The sequence below is a fragment of the Pelodiscus sinensis genome, chromosome 6 (genome assembly GCF_052426305.1).
Source record: "Pelodiscus sinensis isolate ZL-2025 chromosome 6, ASM5242630v1, whole genome shotgun sequence".
NCBI lineage: Eukaryota > Metazoa > Chordata > Testudines > Trionychidae > Pelodiscus > Pelodiscus sinensis.
Window position 1 is genome coordinate 93996789 of NC_143057.1, and position 24782 is coordinate 94021570.

The following is a 24782-nucleotide window of genomic DNA, read 5'->3' on the forward strand; positions in this document are numbered from 1 at the left end:
TCCACTCTGGGCACAAAGACAACTTTGGCCACCAAGAGAGCTTCAGCTTCCTAGACCATGGGATGCTGTTTTGAGAAGGATTGCTGAGCAGAGATGGAGGTCCATCTATCAAGGAAGGGGAAGAGTAACTTGGGATATAGATTGACTAAACTACTGAAAAGAACTTTAAACTAGATTTAATGGGAGGAGAGAAAAACTCACTGTAAATCCAAAAACTTGGACACCGAAACAGATCAATCACAGAAGGGAAAAAGAAGGAGAAAAGGAGGAATATAGAAGGGGAAAAAATCTAATAAAATCTGTATACTAATTCAAGTAATATAGAGAATAAACATGAAGAATGAGAAATATTAGTAAATAATCATACTTATAAGACATAACTGAAATATTGGTATGAAAGTGTACCAATGCAGGTAAAAAAGGACATGCAGGTAAAAAAGGAAGTGTTGCCTTGTATTATCAAAGATGTATATGCTTGCACAGAGACTTGAGAGAGAGAGAATGGGGAAGCAGTCCCTTTGAAAGCCTCTGGGCAAGCTTAAAAGGGGTAAAAAATAAGGGTGGTGCCATCGTAGCAATCTATTATGAACCATCATACCAGGAAGAAGAGAAGAGGTCAGTGAGACTTTTTAAACAACTAACAAAATCATCTATTTCTCATGACTTGGTAGTGACGGGGATCTTCAACTAACGAAACATCTATTGGGAAAACGATACAGCAGGACACAGATTACTCACCAAGTTCTTGGAATACACTGGAGACAACTTTTTATTATAGAAGGAGGAGAAAGCTACTAGGGGAGAGGCTGTTCTTGATTTGAGTCTAAAAAACAAGGATTAATTGGTTGAGAATATGTAGATGAAAGGCAACTTGGGAGAAAGTGAGCATGAAATGGTAGCATTTTATGATTAAAAGGAATTGAGGAATTGTAAGAGGGAAACTGCACAATAAGGACAATGGGCTTCAAGAAGGCAGACCTTAGGATACTTATAGAACAGATAGGTAAAAACCCATGGGAAAAGTCTAAAGATAAAAAAAGTTCAGGCAAGCTGGTAGTTTCTCAGAGAGAATGTTGTATGTTCTTAAGGGTATAACATTAAGACGTGTTGTATGTTCTTAAGGGTATAACATTAACATATAAGGACATTAGCTATCGTGTACTCGAACAGTCGTGTAACCACATGACATCTTAGTGATTACATGACTACTGGATAGTTCTTGGGGGGTGGGGCTGGCAGCAGCAGCCCCTGTCCACAGTAGGTCTGAGTCCCCCTGTCGACAGAGGCTGTTCTACTTCCCATGAAGCAGCTTCTGTCCACAGTGAGCCTGGGCACACTTGTGAACAGAGGCTATTCTGCGGCAGCAGCCCCTGTCTACATTGGGAGCTTGGACGCTCTGCAGACAGGGGCTGCTGCCGCAGAATAGCCTCTGTCCATGGGGGGGCCCAGGCTCGCTGTGGACAGAGGCTGCTCTGTAGCCTCTGTCCGCAGGGAGCTTTGATCCCCCATGGATAGAGGCTGCTCTGTGACAGCCTCCCCACCAATCTGCTGCCTCTCATACAGGCAGCAATGTGGGAACGGGAGGGGAAGGCAGCATCGCAGAGCTGATGCTGGGGGGAGGGGAGGGCGCTGGGAACTGGCTTTTAAACTGGACGGCACCATTTCCTGCCTGCTCCCTTTCTCCGCTAACTCTATAGGAGGCAGCGGGGGTGGGGGTGAGGAGAGTAGTAGAGGGGGAGAGAGACAGGGAGGTCCGCAGGAGCTTATACACAAGGGTAGCTAGCTTCAAAGCCAGCTGCCGCCCATATTGGCTCCAACCTACTCCTCACCCTCTGTGCTGCTGCCTCTCTATCAAAGGCAGCAGTGTGTGGAGATGTAGGGGCGCAGGCAAGATCTAGTGCTCATGGGGAGCCTGCTTAAAACCAGCTCCTCATGGGCACCCGCTTTCCCTTCCCCACCAACACCTTGCTGCCTCTAATACAGCGAGAAGGGGGGAAATGCATGTAGTCAACAAAATTAAATGATAAGCCCAGGCTTATCGTTTAATTATGTAGTTGTCTACACTATAACATCCCTAGTAAGATGTCATCTTTGCAACAACAAAAAAAACAAAAACAAAAAAAACCCACCACATACAGAAAGTGAAAATTAGGTCAAACTGAAGGATGAATAAAACATCCCCACAAACATGTAGGGGTAAAATTAGAAAAACAAAGGCAATAAACAAGATTAAACATGCTAGAGACATAAAGGATAACAAGAAAATGTTTTACAAGTATATGAAAAGCAAGAGGGAGACCAAGGACAGGATAGGCCCATTACTCAATAAGGCAGAAAAAACCAAGGTAAACACAGTAATGACTGAAGTATTAAAGGCTTTTTTATTTCCTTTGTAACCAAAAATGTAGCTGTGATTGGACATTTAAATACAGTGAGACTAAAGAAAGCAAGTTAAGAATTAACTCAGACAAGATAGTGGTAGTAGAGGAGCCCATGCAGACAGAGCTCTGAACCAGCCAAACAAGTGCCAAATCTATGCCAAAAATTGCACAGGGCATGATGGACAAGGGCTACACCATAGACACTCATGGCAATGGCACATGAAAATAAAGGAGCTTAAACAAGTATACCACAGGGCAAAGCCTGTGAATAGCCACTCTGGTTCTGAGCCACAGACATGGGAGGGTGATGATAGGCACCCATAACCACCTGCAATAAAGTTTTCAGAGGTACTGGGACCCTAACCCATAATTCCAATCTGCTGTAGGGACTGTGGGATAGCTACCCATAGTGCATCACTCCTTGGCTATGTCTACACTGGCCCCTTTTCCAAAAGGGGCATGCTAATTTTAAACTTCGTAATAGGGAAATCTGCAGGGGATTTAAATATCCCCCGCGGGATTTAAATAAAGATGTCCGCCGCTTTTTTCCGGCTTGTAAAAAAGCCGGAAAAGAGCGCCTAGACTGGCCCGATCCTCCGGAATAAAGCCCTATTCCGGAGGATCTCTTATTCCTACTTTGATAGAAATCAGAAACTAAATGGGTCAACAATGTAACATTTTTACAAAAAATTAAGCATCGTTCTGGGGTATATTAGAAGAAGTGTTGTAAACAAGACTCCACTCTACTCAGCATTGGTAAGAGCTCTGTTCTGGGAAAGATGTGGATAAATGGGCAGAAGTTCAGAGGAGAGCAACAATAAAAATAGACTGAAAAAAATGGCTTGCTAAATCTGAAGAGAAAACTGAGGAGGGACATGATAATACGCTTCAAGCTCAGAAAAGGTTGTTATAAATAGGAGGGAGATAACATGTTCACTTTAACCACTGAGGACAGGACAAGAACCAAAAGTCTTAAATTCAACAAGAAAGACTCAGGTTACAGATTAGGAAAATCTTCCTGGCTGCCAGGGTAGTTAAGCACTGAAACAAATTACTGGGGGGGGGGGGGGGAGGAGTGTTGTGGAATCTTCATTATTGAATATTTTTAAGTACAAGTCAGACAAACACCAGTCCAGGTCATATACAGAGCTGGTCTACATTGGACAATTAGGTTGGTATACCTATTGTTCAGAGATGTGACAAATCCATCCACCTCCCACAGTGGCATAGTTAATATGACCTGCATCCCCAAGTAAAAAGCACTAAATCGATGAAATAATTCTTCTGTTCATTTAGCTACCGCTTCTTGAAGTAGAGACCAAATCCCTCCTCTGTTGACACAGGTAGTGTTTACTCTGCCGTGTTTTCAGCAGCGACATATCCAGCAAGTCCTGCGCCTCAGTGTAGGGGACTTGACTAGATGATCTGTTGAGGTCTCCTCTGGGTCTACATTTCTATGGTTACTGGTATGCAAAACAAGACAGACATCACTAGAAAAAGCTGTGTAACAGAAAGGCCGAGGAAATTCAAGGATTCCAGATGACACTAGTGATAGCAACATCACCCACCAACCAACTCAGAACTCCCTTTGATTTTACTAACCATACTGGGAGAGAATGCAGTTCTCAGGCTGGAGAAAAGATGTTTAGAAGAAAGATATGTGAACAATATTGGGAAGGGAGGGGGAAGCACAGACCTCCACAAGATCACTCTCCATTTATAAAGAGGTGCAGCATGACACTTTAAAGACACTCCATCTCAGAATCAGATTTGGAGAACATTTCTGCAATTGGTGCTCTATGCAGTGTTCAGCAACATTCATCTGTAAATTTTTTTTTAATGAAAAGATTACCAGTGAAGTCCATGTACAGCCTCTCTCCAACTTACAAACAAGTTACGGACCAAACACTTGGCCGTTACTCAATCTGTTCGTCACTTGGACCCCACTGAGTTACATGCGACCGCACTGTTTGTAAGCACAGGTCATGTTCATAATTCGGGGACCAACTTTACGACCGCTCCATGGGAGCTTTGGTACAAGTGCGAATGGTCGTAACTCAACCGCTTGCAACTCAGGGAGCAGCTGTATACAATGATGTTGGTAAACTGTCCATGGCAATAGAAATGCAGCAGATATAATCTGGCATTAAAAACAGAGTATATATCACACCTCTTTTGAAAAAAAAATAAAGTTTGTTCTTGGCACTAGCTAAATTCATTTTAAGGGCAAAGGGGATATGGCAGATTGAATGGCGATCTTACTCTTATGTATTGTGAACATCATTAGAACCCACAACTAATTGTTTAATGTTTTTTTTTTAAACCAGATTTTTATATTTTTCCACACAAAAAATTGAGTTGAGTTATGACCCATTACAAGTCCCTGGATTTGAGAAAATGTGCAGCTGAAATACTTTGCTTGCTGAAATATTCTTTGTCCTGCTTTTTCTTAACAGAAATGTATATCCATTTTAACTTGGTAAATATCTTCTTTAAAAATCAGGAGGAGAGTTCTTTTGGTTTTTTTTTAAAAACTCTTTTCATATATATATATATATGTACACATACATATACACACACACACACCCCTCTTCTTGTGAGCCATTCTTGATAGGGTATTTGGGTTGTTTGGATTTGAAATTGGTTTCACTATTTATATATTCCTGACACTGTTTGATTACTAGATAATTATATTGGCAATTATAATAGGCTGATTGCTGCAGTTTTCAGGCAAATGTAATTGCAATGCACACAAGCTGACAAACATTTTAGTTTTATAGATACTCTTAAACACATCCTACCCATATGCTTAAGTGAACACTTTCAAAAGCTTGTTTAGTGCTTTACAACCTTTGTTTTCTTTTACTTTTATTGTTTTGACTTCAATATCAGTTTTGAAATAAACATTTAAAGGCATGCCAGAAGTTAAGTATTACCAATTGGAAGGGAATCCCACTTCAAACTAAACTGTCTGGTTTTAAAAAGCCAATGAATCCAGGATTAGTACAACTGCACTTTTAATTTTGTACAGCGTCCCAGCTCATTCTACTCTAGCTTCATCTTTGGACCCCTGTTGTGACTGAAGAACTTTTCCTTGTCAACATCTTAGCCTCAAGCATCTTAAAGGCCCATGTTACTCCTCTACCCCAGCTATCCCCCTTACCTCTCTGACCTTCTCTGTTTTAGCATCTCCCTTCTTCCCCCTTTCCAAATACTTTGGGCAATGCTACCAACCTCCAGGTCACCATGACCCACAACTTGGATATTATTTTTCACTTATACCCTCCCTTGCTACTTCCATTCATGTTATTTACAAATCCTTCTGCTTCTCCCTCCTCATCGCCAAAAAAACTAGTTCTTTATTTTCTCCAGCTTCACATTCAGGTTCTCATAACATTCCATCCTGAATAATCCTCTCAAACACACACATTGCCTTTCCCCCGAGTCCAGACAAAATGTTGGCACTAAATTCATATGCTTCCAATCCTTTAATTTTGCCTCTAAGTCCTTCCACTTGCTTCCCAGCCAATAGCTTATCAAATATAAGATTCTGGACAACACCCTACTTATCCTGCCTTGTCAAGAGCCCTGTCCCCAATATTTTCCGCTCTACCATTCTTCCAAACTTCACCTTTCTGTCCGGTTTTCACACAATCCCAATAAACCTTCTTCTAGGTGGCTTCCTATAAACAACAGGAGATTTCTTAAACTCATCTGGAAGGCCCTCCCACATCCACATGCATGAAAACGCCATTGTGCTGGCTACAGTGAATCACGTTGACTTGTACATACAGATTGTATTGTTATTCTTTTTCCTGTGACATTTATGTACTTGATTGTCCTTAGATTGAAAGCTTGTATGAGCATGGACCAATCCTCTTAAATGCTTGGAAAGTCCTTAATACATATTGGGCACTACAGCAGAACAAAACCAAGTAGTACTTTAATGAATAAATCAATTATGCCTTCTCACTGAACACTTGCACCTAATGTTACTGCACTGGTTATGTGAGAACAGTTTTTTCCAACTGGCCTTATATTTTTAATATACTACCATTTCCTTTCCTGTCTCCAATGTACAACACTCCTCCCACAATGAAAGGGCTATAGAAAACGTAATTTAATCAAAGAAAAATAGTAACAACCAGGGCTCGACAAATAATGCAATCTACTCGCCCATGGCGAGTACATTACAACCTGGAAGAGCTAGGTTCGGGCAATTTACACATGCGCAGAACGATCCGCTCATGTGCAGATCGCTGGACAGCGCGGCTGGTGAGTGGGTAAGCCCTGGTGAGCCCTGGTAATAACTGTATTTGTTTTTCTGCTTCTTTTAAAGGTGTCTTAGAAATGACCTATGGATAACGAGTATTTTGAAGATTAACATAAAAAGAAGAACTATCAAAAATATACTCAGGATGTTTACTGAAAAGTAAGTATTCTTAATAAAAGGGCTCTAGAAAAAGCAGAAACTCTGGTTTATTTAGAATGAATATATAATTGTAATATGATCAGATTATGTTGCAAGAGAAACAATATCTTATAACTAGATTGGTGTTAGAAAACTAGCAGGGTTTTCTTCCAAGCCAACTTATAGTAATGGTAGAACACGATCCACATTTACATACATTACCTGATTTTCCCCTTTCCCCCCAACTTCATACCAAAAAAACCAAACCAAACCTAAAAGATCGAACAAAAGGAAAATAAGGAAAAATCATTGGTAAACTTACCATGGACTTGATTGATTTCTGAATTCTGAGAAAGAATTTCATCTGCTAATTTCTGAGCTGTTGGCAAAACTTCTGTGTGGTGCATTGTGATCAAATACTGTACAAACTTTTGTAGTTGGTCTCTGTTCATTTGAAAGAGTGTCTCTGAAATGGGAAGATGCAGTTTGACCTGATCTGGCTTGCGGATCCGGTATAAAGAGAGTGCCACAACGTGGGCACAGTAAAATATGTCCTTGTTTCCACAGCTACAGGTCACTGAGGTAATCTTGCAACGATCAAAGCTGATAGCTACCTTGCAAACAGTTTCTGGCTCCGATTGCATTGCAGGATCTGTCACTGTGCCGCTCAAGTGGAAACCTGTGCAAGAAAACAAGAGACCTTATATTATTTGGTAAAATGCTATAATCTCACTGTCAAGTATTTTTTTAAACAAAGAAAAGCAATTATCTCCTTTTGAGAAATGCAATGCATCTTTTTAAAAAAGATCTAGCTTTCATGGCTACATTTACAAAATATGTTCTTCATTGTTTTCTAAATGCCTTTTTCACATCTCTAAGAAAGCCTACTGATGCAGTCAAAAAGCTTTTTAACAAGCATTTTTTCCCTTTTGTATAAATGTTCATGAAAGCTTGGTAATCAACAAAAAACGTTCACTTTGGCAAAAGAAATAAAGGATGAAAGAGTTGAGTCTGATCACACCAGGGGCAAGCCGCCTCAGTAACCTTGCAAGTTCTTACAGCTTTAATTTTAAAAACTCTGCAGGTATAGACAGCATCTACTAGCAAGTTTTAACATTCCATTAGTAGGTGAGAGAGGTGCTTTCTAATTATATGGAGCACAGGCCTTGTCATCAGGAACTCTTGAGTCCTAATTTCAGCTCTACCACTGTACATGTCACTTAACCTTTCTGTCTTCATTTCATCATCAGTAAGCCGGAGTTAATGCTTACCCTCCCAGAAATTACGTGGCAAAATTAGTTCTTATTTATGCTGCACTTCAGAGATGAAAATTTCTACAGTTACTAAATTATACGAAAAAATTACCCTTCTAGTTCTGTGCTAGAATTAACATGTTCAGATGCTTAGAACTCACTTTCCTCTGTACTCTGTGGAGAAAAGAGAGGAATGGGCGAATCTGATTTGGGGAAAAATTATTTGCTTTAATAAATATTTATAGCAAGCCCCTTCACCCCAAAGCGGTCTGTTGCGTCAGTATTTTATTATTACAATAGCTGTACTTTTCGGAATTTGTGGTCAACCCACCTTTGTTTTTCCCTCATGAAAATATTTTTTAATCTGTTGAAATTTTATCTTCAATATTCCATTAAGCTGTACTTTAGCTGTTTTATTTTAATGTATGAACATAGAAATGGGTCTTTTGTGAAACCATTCAAATTCATCAATAGCATAAACAAAAGGTGGCACTTCATTATAATGTAAATCACCCGTTTATGTAAACAATAAGTTTGTCTCAAATTTTCTCCAAGACACAGGAGCATGATCACTAGAAAGTTACTACCATATACATTTATTACAGCTGAGGAAGACTATCAAATATTTTTAAAACAAATTTTAAAAACCGATTTCAAACATTCTTGAAATAAATATCAGTAGCACAGTTGCAGCTTCAAAAGACACTATGTTATAGCTGGAAAAATCATTACGCTGGCCAACAATGTTGTACCTACAATTGTGACAAGAAACCCTTGAAATTACAAGAACTGAAAGATTAGAAGAAACACTCCCTTACTTTTTCCATTTGTTTGCACTGTATATTTGACATCACTTTGCATAGTCAGCTTTATTGTTTGGGTTACATTCAGTTGCATTATTGTGATATCTTCCTCAATGTCACAAGTGCCCACTAACCCATGATGATGTTTGCCAGTTACAGCAGTAGCAAAGCAGATGTTGACAATGAAAAGACAATAAGCTAGAACATGCAGGGCAAAGGGAAGGGAAGAGGCGCAAGCCTCAAATGTGTTTTGTGCTCTTGGATCTACCCAAAGACAAACACTTAAATACAGAAGGAGAATAAAAAAAAAATGTTTTAAAAACTATTTAAAAGTATTTAGCACATATTGTGGTTAAGAATTCAGTCAGTCAGTCTCAAATACTGTATGTAATGTGTTCCTTTTCCACAAATTAAGATAAATTAGACAATAGTGTCAGCTGCTTTTATTGAGAGACTCTTCTTGTATGACGTTTCCTGTCTAATTTGGAGCTATTTCCAGTCTGTGTCTATGCACTCAGAAAATACCTAGAATTTGAATACGAATGGTGATAATACGGTTTAAGGAGACCATCCTATTCCTGCTGACATCAATTGGAGGAATAAGATCAATTTATGCTACAAATGACCTTCCCTGATGTTATCAATTTTACTTTCAACAGTATATATTTAACACAAATTTAAATAGATAAGAATTTCTTGGGAAGGCAAAGGTCTCTTCAGAAATATTTGGATTAATTTTTTTTTTAAAGCAGTATTGAAGGAATTTAATCCTACACATGGTGGACAAACATAGAAACCATTTTCTTTTTAGATCATAATTTTTTCTCAATACGACTGCAAATGTCAATATTAGTAATAAGATCTAGTCTGAACAATGGAAACACGGTAAAATATTACACTTATAGGATGACAACAGCTTAAACAAAAAATCTGTCACATATTATTGTAGCTTAAAATACAGTGTCTTAAAATATTATTGTTTAAGTTAAGAAGCAACATTTCCAACTTTTCTCCTTCCAGGAAGAAGTTGAATATATATCACCTAAAAAGTTAATATGCCACAGGATCCATCTCAGAAGTACAGTTAGACTTTAACAAATTTATCAAATGTTGTTCTGAATTACCTCTTGAATGTGTCTACCATAGCAATGCAGACCTATTAAACAATGAAATAGCTTTGCTGCTCCATTTTCCCTTCCTGTGCAGGATCACCCTTTTAAAAGCTAGCCATTAAATATCCTACATTGAACTCAGAGTACTAAAAATCTAATTGACAGTTTGTACAGAAGTAAATAGACTTTCTATGCTTGTAGAGGAAGGAAGAGCTACTACAACATTTCATTTGCAGTAATTTATTGCTTGACAGGCAGAGAGATGTCCATATTCCTTGGAGAAGACCAAGGAACAGTTACTCCCAGAGGAAGCCAAAGATATTGACATTTCACCGCCTCTTGAGCCTCAGATGAATGGAAAGTCTCCACTGCTAAAAACCTGTAATATCTCTTCACAATGCTGCCTTCTAAAGTTGCAATTTGAATCTTTTCTTAAAGATTTCATATCTTCCTTGATGTTAAACGTTTATTTACTTCTATTTAGAAAATAAGACACACAGAGAAACAACAACAGCATCATTGATATCTGTTAGCCCATTTGTCAAAATCTGTTGACGAAAGAACTCAAAACGAAGAAGTCTACGTTCATTGCAGATAAATTACTTATTGGAGCAAGTATGTTTCCACCTTTTTCCCTTTAGCTGCTGCAATTAATTATTTTAGGTATCTTCAACAGTAACACAAGACCTACAGCTAAAACCACCCTGACATACTGCACACAGTAACAGTCTTGTGTTTTTGAAAAGTGTGCCTACCAAGTCAGTTAAGGCATTTAGACATGTCAAATGTGGCTCATTTGCTATGTAATTTCACTTCTGTTTAAACATTCAAAGACAAAACATTTACAAACAGAGCTATTTGACTGCAGAAAAGCAGTGATATTAAATAACCTAAGTTTTCAGGGGCTATATTTCTAAGAAAACTGTATCATGAAGGACCATTAGTATGAAAATCTGAAGCAATCACTGCAAATTACTTTGTATATTTAAGCAGCCAACTTATAACTAATCACATACCCTTACCTAATACATCCTTATAAAACAGAATATTTTATTAACATTGAGTTTCAGTTGATCCCTCACTCCAAATTAAAAATGTTTAAATAATTTTCCCTCCCATATTATACTGAAATATCATGACACTCAAATTTTATGAAAAGAAATGTGTAGGAAACAAAAATATGTTTTAATATGTCATATTAAAAATGAACACACTTGCAGTGAGGTGGAGATGCATTTTACTTTTTCATTATTCAAGGATATATGGGATTGTAGATAAAGGTAGGAAGAAGGAAGGAAATTTGGAACAGTTTTTAATGTCTTTTAAAATCTGTAATTAGCCTAGAATTTAAAATCTTTGAATTGCACTTGAGCTCAGCACTGCAGCTACAAACAAACAAACAAACAAAAACCAGTCCAGACAAAAAGGGAAATGACTAAAATTAAATGCCTATTCCAAGAAGGCAAGGATGCACTAATTCAGGCCTGAGCAAGACACCCTCTGAGGGCCAAATCTGGCCCACCAAGCCACCAGATCCAGCCCATGGATGCAGTGGGGAGTCTCAGGTAGGCTCCCATGCTTGTCCCGCCCCCGCATGCCACTCAGAAAAGCCCACCCCCAGCACAGTACCATTAGTTGGTTTCTGGCCAATGGAAACTGCTTGTTTGAAAAGTAGGCAGCATGCAAAGCACCATTCCCTGCTCCCATCATGCTCTTATTCATAAAGCATTTGGCCCTGCAGCCTGTGCAGAGGCAGGACAAACTCCTGACTGAGAAACGAGCTGGGCTGCTGACCGGGAGTCTCATTGGTATGTCTTCTGGCCAGAGCCTGCCTCTGACTCCCCAGCTCCTCCCTTCCCCCAGCCCTTTGCCTCCCCACTTCACATAGGCCAACTCTCTGCCCCCCTCCTGAGCCCATACCCCCTCAGACCCAGCATTGTAATCCTCTGCCCCAAATCAAAATCCCCTCCTGCCCAAGGCACAACCCAATCCTATGCCCCAGGTCACAACTGTCTCCTTCACCCAAACTCCCTCCCAGAACTAACAGGCCCTCCTACCTGAATCCCTTATCTCAGGGGTGGGCAAGACAGCCTCTGCAGGTTGGATCTGGATCACCAGCTGGCTGATCCAGCCTACAGCCACCCTGCCACTCCCGCGCCCCTAGGCCAATTGAGATCCGGGGACGGGGGAGCCGGCAGTTCTCTAGGCGCAGTGAGGTGAGGGCAAAAACTTCATACATGCTCTCCCACCCCTGGGGAGAGGTTCTGAGACATAGGGAGCAAAGGAAGCATCCTGGCCCCACCCCTTCTGGGGCAGCCTGCAACCACTTCAGAAATTTGTGAAGTGGCCCCCTTCAAAAATTATTGCCCAATTTCCGGACCTACACTAATTGATGAGATACAATCAGATGCACTCGCTTTCCTTTATAATTTGTGGAATAATGTTGTCACTCAGTTAATCACTGGTAATTTAACTTTTGAGCCCTGTATTCATACTTAGTTATAAATGACATCAGACTACATTGTCACAATTTTAAGTATACTTTCCCTTTAAAACATGTACCTTTGAATCCCCTTTAAGTCCAATTACAAGAAAAAAGCTACACATGAATTATACAAATTAAAATACATCTTTACAATCAAGAATTCTGATGGCATAAGCCATTGGTTTATACAGATACCAGAAACCTTTGATTAAAATACAACCAGAGATCACCATTGAGTTGTGACTTAGGGCAGGGCACTGGGTGCACCGTTCCTTGCAGAAAATATAAGACTATCAAAATTGGATTATTGAAATATCATAAAGTTTAAGAAGTGATTTTGAGTCGCTTGCTGCTATATGCCTTTAAAGAACACTATCACACTGTATCCAATATGTATTCATTATCTTAAAACTGCAACAAAGTGTACCAGGCAACACAATTTGGGCAACACAGCCTTTTCTTAAAATTTGTCTCTTAATTCCTAAATGTTTTCAAGTAGTGAACAAAGATTACTTCTATGGCTCTCACAAAGGTAAACAGAAAATATATGACTAAATCCCAGTTCACAGTTCTGGAGATGAATGCAGTTGTAGGGGTGGGAAGTAGAAGATATGGACTACAGTTACTTGCTATAGGACTTCTTCATGGGAAGAAAAGTATCATTAAGGGCAAAGAAGAATTTAAATGAGCCTGATCTGAGAAACAGGGATTTTCTCTAAAGATTAAGCCCAATGTGACGAATCTTCTCTTACACAGTAAGTGGATTTATCAGAATACCATCCATCTCAAATGGTCATTTAAAATTCAACTATAGTAAAACTCCATTGGTCTGGCATCTGATGGTCCGGCACCATCAGGAACCCGGAAGTGCTCTGGGCAGCCGGACCATTGGAGCTACTCTGACCTCGGGTTCCCCGATTCAGCCGCTGCTGAAACTGACCAGCGGCTGAATCGGGGAAGCCGGGGGCAGAGCAGCTGGTGTGCTGTCAGGTTGATCCTGCAGCGCCGAGGGGTGGTGTTACCGGACCAACCCAGCAGCACCCCAGCTGCTCTGCCCCAGCTGTCCCCAATTCAGCCACTGCTGAAACTGACCAGGAGCTGACTCCGGGAAGCCCGAGGACTGCCCTGGGCTTTCGGAGTCAGCCGCTGATCAATTTCAGCAGCGGCTGAATTGGGGACAGCTGGAGTGCTGCCGGGTTGGTCTTGCAGCGCCAAGAAGCGGTGCTACCGGACCAACCCAGCAGCACCCCAGCTGCTCTGCCACAGGTGTCCCCGATTCAGCTGCTGCTGAAACTGACCAGCAGCGGCTGAATCGGGGATGCCTGGGGCAGAGCCGGACTATCGGAAGGGGGGACTATGAGGGGGTCTGTGGTGGCATCCTCCCCACACCACCCCAGACCCCTCATAGCCCCCCCTTCCGACAGTCTAGCATATCTGATAATCCGGCACCTCCTGGGTCGTAAAGGTGCCGGATTATCGGAACTTTACTGTAGCTGACCGGTTTGACAGTGAAGACATGAATACTGTTATTACTGTGTGGACTAAAATCACATGACCAGTAAGCTTTTGCTTCACCACCCCAGTCAAACCACTACAAATCCTTATGGAAAATAGTTCTTGAGTGTTTCTATTAGCCATTTTTCAAAACTCAGTAGCTAACCAGTTGTGATTTATTCCCATTCAAGCAAGAGTTCAGACCATATTTACCACCTGTCCAATTTACTCTTAAGCTAGAAATTATTTTAAAGTAAAGTGTACAAAGACATTTACTAAACTAAATTTTATGTGAACTTTAATATAACTCAAAAGAAACAAATTTAATTTCCAAGTTAAAGACTTATTTGACAACACTCTATCTGGAGTTAATTTAAATTGACAATTTATAAACCTGAAGTTGTGGCTTAAAATGATAAGTGCTTACAGCCATAGTATCAAACATGCTGGTATAAAGGTAACTTGGAGAGAAAGAAAGGTTAAGAAGCAGCACACAAGGTGTCTGTTGTATGCTATAAATACTCAGTCTGCAGTAGCTTATATTAGGGATGTAAAAGCCTGTTAAAAGATGACTTCAGGACAGGAGTAGCATCCACGCTCTGTGTGCCTTTGTGGTCCTCAAGAACGAACTACTAGTTAACTCCCCTCTCCTCCAAATGCATTAAACAACATTTCAGTCCTTAGTCCATGCTCAAATGTATGGGTCAATGGCACTGAATATTGTACTATGTAACTGAAATTTCTTCCCCTTGTTGGCCATACACACCATGGCCGCAGCTGAGAAGTGGTGCTGTGCAGAGGCACTCCAAAGCTGAAGAGCCTTTTGCAACTTGTCTTTCCCTTTCCGTTTTGACTGTAAATCCAATGATACAGTTATCTGGGATTTTTAATTAGCACTTGCTGCCATCATGGTGCCCCCTCCTCCCCTGCAAAACACCTGACCTTGCCAGAGGAAAAAAGAAAAGGATTCTGAAAGGGATGCTCAATATGCTGATACTCAAAGCAAATGATACTTTAAAATGTCCAGCAAGCATCACATAATACTCTGCTTTGGAACAACATCTGGTCATTAGGGATGTTTAATATTGTTTAATTGAATAATTGCTGTGGGAGGCAGCAAAGGAAGGGGGAAAGCAGCTCCTTGGAGCTGGCTTCCTGTGTGTACCGACTCCTGCCTGCCCTCCTCACCCCCCACACTGCTGCCTCTCTATCAGAGGCAGCAGCATGGGGTGTGTTGGGGAGGGGAATGAGACAGCTCCACAGGATCTGGTGCTCACAGGGAGTCAGCTTTTGAGCCGGCTCCTCAAAGGGACCGGCTCCCACCTCCCCCCACTTGCTGATACAGAGGCAGCAAGGGGAGAGGAAGTGTATGTAATCATTAGGATTAACCAATAAGCCCAGGCTTAATGGTTAATGATTTACACAACTATTCACCAACATCCTTACAGGTCATAATTATAAATGCACCACAAAGCACTACACAATTCTTAGCAGCGTCTAAAACTTCAAGTCCAGATAACAGTCCACCACAGAACATAATTGTGACAAATTACTAACACACTCTTTCAAAGCATTCCTCAACTTCAAAGCTCCACACTAAGCTTTTATAAATTCCCTTGTAGCTTAAAAGATGAAAACGTCAGGCATCTTCTCTGACCAGCCCTCACTGTTATCATGGAAGCATCCCTGGCGATTCATCAACACTTGCATAACTATAGGAAAGTAGCACTTTCTGGTGATGTATTCTGCTGTAAAATGGGCTGGTACTGAAATAAGCATGTTATCACCTCTCAGTTTGGGAATTGCATTGCTGTAAAATTCCATTCACTATATCCTACACATTGCAGAGAGAGAGAATCCTGTTAGTTGATGACCATGGATGACCCTACATACTTACATGACAATTGCCCCCAATGTGGATTTTCTGATACAAAAATGATTCCCTACTGACTGGAATCAATCCAGCACTGCACGCTTCAGAGTGTGATAGCAATTCACTTCTCCACTATCATTGCAGTTCTCATTAGGGTGTCCCAGCCCTCAGGGGAAGGCTGACAAACAAATCTAGGAATGGGGCCTTTTATATAAAGAACTTCTGCAATCACTGCTTGCCATCCCAAACCTGTATTATAACATACTTTCACCTAACAATGCTTATTTCCAGGACCTAGAAGCGGCTCTCCACTGTCAGCAGGTGCTCCATGAATGCCACCAACAAATTAGAATATATTGACTGCGGCGGCCATTTCTCAACATAACTTGTGTCAGCTTAAGTTTGTATTGTAGATATAGCCTTAAGTTTTGCTAGCATGACGTCAATATGAGCTGTGATTATTTTTTAACTGACACTGCCATGCCAGTGAAAGCCATAAAGTAGATCGTTATACCAGTATAGCTTCTCTCTTTTTCGCAAGCAGCAATAAGCTAGAAGGAGTAGAAGCAGTTTTATACTATGTCTACCGAGGTGGGAAATTGCTAGCAAAGTTAAAGGTGCAAAACTTTAAAGTACAGACAAATCCTAAGTATGAAAGTCAAACATTTATTTACATGGGAAAGGGTAAAAACTAATGTTACGTTTACGGTTGTCAGATGGTTTCTGAAAAAATACTGAACAAAATAAACAAACAAATAAATAAATAAAATTAAAAAACCAAAACAGTGTGGCCCCTTTAAGAAACGCTTTTGAGGATTTTTGGCCGTAACAGGCTGCCAGCAGCTGCCTGCCATCTTGCCTCCTTGTGCCAGGCTGGACAGCTCCCCTGAGGAACCCAGTAAGCACCCAGGATTTTCATCTCCTGCCCGAGGGGAGGAGGAGGGGGGAAAAAAAAGCAAAACAGAAAATACCAGACATTTTAGGTGTCTAGTATTTTCTGAATTTTTTACCAGACCGGAGGCGAGAATACCAGACTGTCCGGTTCAATACTGGACACCTGGCAATGACTGTCCAGTTCACTTCCGGACTCCTGGCATTCTTAAAAAGCCTCACTGGATTGCACCACTAAAAGAATGAAAGGAGAAATTTGTTTGAACATTTAACCTACCAATAAAACAGTAGGGTGTTTTTTTTTTTTTTTATGGCTTCACTCATCATAACTAAAGAATAAAGAGTTTTTGTGATCTTTCCTCTTAAGTTTTCATCTCACATATATTTGTAAAATGCTAATAATTGCCACAGCAACTTTTTGCACTATGACAAATAAGGGACTATGATGACTGCAAGTGATAAAAAAATAGCATGGCCAAACAAATGCAAAATAATAATCTTGCTTTCATTAAAATATCTTTAAAGTAACCAGGAAAACGCCCTCCCTCCCCCAAGTTGTCATTAAATAAAGGATATATTTTAGCATGGTCAGCAGCCCAAAATAGCTTAGAAAATGAATTGCCTGACAGATAATATGGACAATATTTTGAGGAAAGTTGCTGTTTACTTTCCTAATGATAACTGAAAAGTTCACTCTATTTTAGGTCTATGAGGACACTTCTATTTAACAAGTAATCTTATTTTTCTGAAGTGAAGAGCCAGTGGGTCTGCAGCTCAATTTCAGACACAAGTAAATATCCTCTAAGGCAGTGTTTCCCAATTTTATTTGGCCATGGAATCCTTTTCAGCTTAAAAGAATTTCAAGGAACCCCTAGAGTTGCCAGGGTAAAATTTGTCAAGAAAAAGGGGGGGGGGGGGGAAAGGCCACAAAATTTGGAGAGAAAAAAAAAAGCTACAAAATAGACTGTCTCTTTAAGAAGGTGCAGGGGAGTGCTGCGTCTTCGCAGAACCCTTACTTTCAATTCACGGAACCCCAGGGTTCCACAGAGCACCAATTGGGAAACACTGCTCTAACCAACCAACCATCACATCTCTCTTTCTCTCTCTCTCTCTCTGAAGAGTTAATTTTAAAGCTGAAATGTGAACAAGAATGAAAAAGGTAATAATTGTTTTTTAAAGAGAAAAAAAAGTCTGAAGATAAGATCCATTTAGTAGCTGAAAGGAGTTACAAAAATCACTTGGGTGAATTTCTCTCAATTGCTTTTAAAAGGAGCTGTATCGCTGAAGACCAGTCTTGGAGAATAATCTTGGGTGTGTCTTGTTCCTGAGGCAAGAGGTGCTTGTGAATGTTATGAAATAAACACATACTAATCTTGGAGAGGGAAGGGAAGTGACACAGAGGGGGTAAACACTCAGAAATCATATCCTGATTGACTCAGAATTGTCTCATCTTTGAAAGTCTCCCCCTTCTCTTGATGAAGGGCCTAATTCTACTCTCTCGGAAAGACAGATGTATGCACTCGGAGGTGGGAGAGGAAAGAGAGTAGTAGTAGTAGTAAAATACCAGCATTAATATTTTGTTGTGCAATAAAGATATTTAGGCTAATCTAACCACGAGAAGTCCTTTTCTATTATAGTAAGTTAAGGTGGTGAATAATTATTTAGCAGAAAATTTTGCCTACTGGTGTTAAGTATGCATAACACTAAAATTGTTAAAAACACTGACCTTCTGTCAGGAAATATGCTGCAGTCTGCTTAAAAGCAAAATGGCCAATTCCATTCGCATTCCCAAAAATGGAATATGGAATATTCCCTTAGCTAAAACCTATGGTGTAATGATGACCGAATGAAAAATGGTATTCAGCAGCTCCTGGAAGATAGGATTTACCAAATATTGTTGTGTTTCCTCTCTCTTCCCATACCTTTAAAAAAAACTTAAAGAGACCTTCAAGTAGTCTGTGGCACCTTAAGGCACATCTACACAACTGGGCTAAAGCTGAAATAAGCTATGCAACTTGAGCTACATCAATTCCAAAATAACACTGCTGTGTAGACACACCCTTAGGGTACGTCTACACTGCATTCCTCTTATGAGAGAGGAATGCAAATGCAACGGAGTGAAATTGAAAATGAAGTGCAGATTTAAATTTCCTGTGCTTCATTTGCATAATGGTGTCCGGGTGCTTTTTTTGAAAGAAAAAAAAAAAAACAAAAAACAGTCTTGATGGGGTTATTTCGAGAGAAAAAAAATTCTTTTAAAATAACCCTTAAACCTCATTTTTTAAGGAGTAAAGGTTATTTCAAAAGAAGGGTTTTTTCTCGAAATAACCCTGCTTAGATTGAGTTTTTTCTTTCAAAATAGGGTATTTCGAAAAAGCACCCAATGCCATTATGCAAATGAAGTGTGGGAAATTCAAATCCACGCTTCACTTGCAATTTCGCTCAGCTGCATTTGCATTCCTCTCTCAAAAGAGGAATGTAGTGTAGACATACCCTTAGAGACTAAAAAATATATAGTCCTATGAGCTTTAGTGGGCAAAACTCACTTCATCAGAGCTGTGGTGGGACTTTTTAAACCTTTTAAAAAGTTATAGACTAACATGGCTACTCCTCAGAGACTTCTATAAAAAAACTAAGATGTTTGTTTCAGGTATTTTCAGGTTTCTCAAATAATTGAAAGTTAATGTTTTTCTTTTTTGTTTAAAGCAAATTATTCATTTACAGCATATTGTTCATCCAGTAGCCACTGAATTCCTATTTAAGTTATATAATATACTCAAGGATGCAGAAGGTGGTGGAGGAGGAGGAGAGATATTTTTGAAGTGTTACTATAGTAAGCTCTTTATGATAGACTTGGCGTTAAAGAATGGGCTCAAAATGGGATCCAAGTTCCCACAGCAGATCTGCTTACTGTAATTTCCCCAGGTCATTATATGCATTACAGCAAATTCCAGAAAAAATAAGGAAGACCTACATAAGCTTTCCTGACAAAGCAGTTCAGAAAAGATCACTAAATACCACAGAACTGCAACAGCAGCCAGATAAAAATTGGTCAAAATTCACTATGACAGCTGAGTCAGTACAAGATAACTGTTGAAAAAAAATTCATGGAAAAATCAGTCTCTTTCTAACTGTATGATGCCTAACACAGTGGGGTCCCAATCTTGATAGGAATATTTAGGCCCCAATGTAATATAAACAAATAAATTGTAAGGAAACAAACAAAAGTCATTTATACCACAAACCAGAGTGACAGCACCAAATGAAATTAATGGGGAGCAGGTTTAAAACTAATAAAAGAAAGTTCTTCTTCATACAGTGTGTAGTCCACCTGTGGAACTCCTTGCCCGAGGAGGCTGTGAAGGCTAGGACTATAACAGAGTTTAAAGAGAAGCTAGATATTTTCATGGAGGTTAGGTCCATAAAAGGCTATTAGCCAGGGGATAAAAGGGTGTCCTTGGCCTCTGTCTGTCAGAGGCTGGAGAGGGATGGCAGGAGACAAATCGCTTGATCATGGTCTTCGGTCCACCCTCTCTGGGGCACCTGGTGCTGGCCACTGTTGGTAGACAGGATACTGGGCTAGATGGACCTTTGGTCTGACCCAGTATGGCCGTTCTTATGTTCACTAGCATGCAACACTATTCCCCACACAATAGCAGCTAGTTTTCACAAAACGTGCCCACAAGCTCTTGCTGCAGAGTTGACATGTCGCCATATTGTGTAACCAACAGTCTCTTCTTGGCATATAAAAATCAAGATGATCACTAAAAACTCCATACCAAAAATGATTATTATTTGGGTGCATCAGAACCTAGACAGGAACCCAGAACCTATCAGAACCTCAACAGGAATCCTAGATCCAAATCTAGCTCCTATGATATGCCTTATTTTAAGAGGTAAACCTTTCAGGGATCTCTGAGAAGTCAAAACCAAACTAACACCAGCTGCAATTGCTGACTGCACTTAGAATATAAATATAAAAACATAGCTAAGTTTTAAGAGAAATTACTTATGTTTACCACACCCATAATTTCTGGAAAGCTTGGGGTCCTGGGAACCTAACCCACAAAGCAGTGTACCACAATCTTTCCCTCCTAACAAAATACTCTGACATTTGTGCCACTACTCCCTAAATACAGGTCTCTCAAAACATTCCTGCCCTTCTATCATCCTGGCACACTACCAGTCACAACTCAAAGTTTCTCCTTAGACACTTCAGAAGGGATTTAAGAAGCTTAATTCCAAAGAGGCAAACAGGAGCCAGTCACATAGTGTTCAGGTTGCTCTCAATGGCTTTGTTCTACAACTGACCACTCTAAATATCAGGCATTTACATGCCTTGAATGGAGTTGACATACCAGAATTATTTGCCTGGTGCCAAGAAATGCTTAGGAATGCGCACCCTCTATTTCAGGGTATCCCAAACCCTCAACCCCTTTCCTCCTCACATTGCTGGAGGGGGAGGAGCAACAGCTACCCATACTCATAATCAAGGTCAAGTGATTTGCCCGTGTTGACCCAGAATTAGTGGCCAATTTTCCATTAAAAAAAAACCTATTAGGCAAATTTAAACATACTGGGAGGTATCTGCTATATATTTCCACAAGCCAAAGTGGACAACAGAAGCTACCTATCAGCCTACTTACCTTGTAATAAGGGACCCAAAACTCAAATCTGAAGTGCAGACTGATTAAGTAGGAGCAGTTAAGAAATCCCAGTTCCACAAAGTGAAGACAGCCAACACACAAAAATTTCCTGTTCAGAATAATAAAGTTTCAGATTTATTCTATTCAGATGCTTGTACACAATCCATAATCACAGGACCTGAATGCCTAACATTCTATCTGGCTAAACACCTCTTTACTCATGGGCTGTTGGTGTAGGACTCCTGCAATAAAATGCAACTTATTTTTCATTCATTAGTGCATCACATGAAGAAATCTAAACTCTCTGCAGACGGTGGTATAGCAAGAGCAAGAGTCTGTAAAAGAAGAGTTTAAGAATGAAGGAAATAAAACAGGAATGTTAACAAAGGAGGGGAAAAATTTACTAGGAAATTAAACCAAAAAAGCAGCTGAAAGTAGAACAAATTATGATCTAAAGGAAACTGGAAGTGAACCAAGGAACATTCCAAATTCTCAAAGGAATAAAAAAAGAGTCTACAACCATCAACTGATTTGCTTTTTAAAAAAAAGAATTTATATAGACTTAAAAACTGAATGTGAAGGTGTGGGAATTTTCCTCTCACAGGAAAATTAGATCAGAGATCTTTTTTCAGCATCATGGCAGCAGAATAGCACATGCTTGGAGTTTTATGAATAAACATTATGTTGCAGCTTCAACATGGTTATTGTGAATCTCACTGACAAGGAGTTTAAAAGATGATAAATCAGAATATGGGACACTGGAATTTTTCATTAAACTGATGTCAGCTGAATAATACTGTATTCTAATAATGAACTGCAACAGCCACCTTTAGACAAATTTAAAATTAAATACTGCTTGTTCTCATATGACAACATCTCAGAGATTCAATGAACATCCCAGTTCTATTAGAACCCAGATTACAGCAAAATAACCCAGAATAGTGTAGAAGACTATTTTGCATTGGTAGGCAGCTGAAGTAGGGGTGACTTCACATAAGGATGGCAATTTTCTGTAATTTCATCATGAAATACTTGAGAACTGAAAATCAGGGCCTTAATGTCAGCAGCATAATTCCTCCTTTGATTTCAGTGGTAGTTGTTAATACTCAATACTTCTGAAAAAAAAATCAGGCCCCTAAATAGAGGGCTTCTTCTCTTTGGGCACCTCTCACTGTATTGTTTATTTTGAAATGGTACTTTTGTTTTCAAGATACCATTTAAAAGAACAACAACAAGGCTCTAAACATCATCTTTTGGAAATCTTCACATTTAGTTTCATGCTATCAGCATAAGTCAGAGGTAGGATCGGAGTCCCACACCAAAGAGTTTTCACCTTTTCATACAAAATCACCCCTACACACTCAATCACCTTTACTTCTCTTCCAAAACAAAAAAATTGTGCAATTTAGATTAGAGTAATACAGAGAGTCAAGTTCTGTAACTGCAATGCAATCACATTATCTGTGCCTGTTTAAAAAAGGGGGTGGGGGGTTAAAGAGACTGTATACCATAACAAGGTAGTTTAGGCTACATGTAGGGTATGTCTACTACTACTGGAGTTTTCAGAAAAACCTCTCATTACATCCACACTGCAATCGCGTTCTTCCAAAAGAAAATCAAAGGAACAGAAGGGGTTTTCTGACATTAGTAATCCTCTTTCTATGAGGAAGAAGCCTTTTTCCGAAAGAGCTCTTTCGAAAAAAGGCATGTGCTAACAGGGAAGAGTAAAAAGCACAGGTGCCCTGGTGGCTACTCTGTCCATAAAATCACAGCTGAAATATGAGATAGCATCTTTCTAAAAAGCAGATCGCTTTTACAATGCGCTTTTGCAGTGTGGACACTCTCTTTCGGAAGAAGTTTTTTTGGAAGATCTCTTCTGGAAAAGCTTCTTTCGAAAGAAGCCTGCAGTCTAGACATAGTCGTAGAGTACAGTATTTTAATATCTGGCACCACCTGGGCATGGAGCCAAATAGGAAGTATCCGTCACTGATGATATATATGGGAGTTACCAGGAGCTGCCTAACCACGATTTCATTTATTTGCTTTTCCCACTTGCTACCAGTCTGATACAGAATTGATAGATGCCCTGTACTCCCTGCTATACATCATCTTCCTCCAGGCAAGTCTCAGCAGTCCAAATGGTGTTCCTCACATGGACTGCTATAGTTTTTCAATCTACCAAAGCTTTAAGAGAAATTAGCATAGAAATACTTTTAAACAAACAATATACAGTCAGAAAATATGGGAGAATCAGAAGCTTCTCAGCAACTTGCTTATTCAGAAGGAAAACCTACTTATTTTTTCCTCATCTCAGTGGCAGGGAAGTCCACAAAATACATGTATGTAAATATCAGATTTACCTACTAGGTAAGTCTTTTTGCATGTATGTCAGTGCAGCCTATAATAGAGGATCAGACAATGACTAAGGGCTAAGAAAAAGCTTTCCCATTTTTCAGTACAATACACACTCATCATAGAGCAAGACATCCACCTACCACTTTCTCCCTACTGCAGCATACAAGCCAAATTCTGGCTTGTCTGTTTATAAGAACAATCTCTCAATCTGAATACAAAGTAACAGATGAGTAAACCTCTTCCTGAATTTACCCCCAAGAGTTCTGAAATGTTCCTCCATTAAAAGCACATCTCTGCACATCCTGCTGGTTTCGGTTGCTCATACGCTCTCCCCCTCCTCGTCTCCCTTCAGTCTCTCATGGACTATAGAACTGAAATTAGCTATTCATTACATGTGAAGGAGCTTCACATAGAGCAGCACCCTGCTGAGAAAGACTGCTACTTTACATGTCAATTTCAGAACGAAAGCATCTGCTACCTTACTAATATGTATATTTAATGCTGCTGCATAATGTGCAGAATTATATGCTGTTCATTGCCTGTTTGTTCTGATATTATGTACTCTTAAGTAGTATTATTCTAAATTACTCCCTTTGAAAAACATTGCACTTTTTATTAGGACACCCTCCTCAGAGTTCTTTGTAATGAATTTCCCAAATGAGTGGCTTGCAGACTATTTCAGACCAAAAACAGGGCACAGGGTGAGGCAACCAAATGTGACAAGTTTCTGGCCCTCAGTTGCTAATGTAATTTATTTTGTGTTTTAGATCTCACTTTCCTACATAGTTTTTTCATTTTTATATGAAAGGACACAGAGAATGATGTCTTAACTGTTAAGGCAAGTTTGCCAATAAAGTTGTTCTTCCCCTGGAATTATGAATATAGTTCTACCCCGCTCACTCACTCGGCTGACAGCAGGACTAGAGAGGGTCGCCTGTGCTGCCACTGGGCCAGTGACATCTGATCACTGCAGATGTAAAGTGCAGAGGAGGGAGATCTTGTGGTCCTGGTGGACTAGAGCAGAAATCATCAGCCAAGACTCTGCTCTGCCAGGATCACAGCCATTCCTTCTCTTCAT

The 24782-nt window shown here is 39.9% G+C and overlaps 1 protein-coding gene across 2 annotated transcripts in view; it reads right to left on the reverse strand.

Annotated features, from left to right (window-relative positions):
• Positions 1-24782, reverse strand: part of ZSWIM6 (zinc finger SWIM-type containing 6) — a 183996-nt gene that overhangs the window by 86294 nt on the left and 72920 nt on the right. For both annotated transcript variants that reach the window (XM_075932863.2, XM_075932864.2), the window contains exon 2: positions 7115-7471. In XM_075932863.2, the coding sequence (XP_075788978.1) occupies positions 7115-7471 (357 nt within the window). The remainder of the gene's footprint in view (positions 1-7114; positions 7472-24782) is intronic.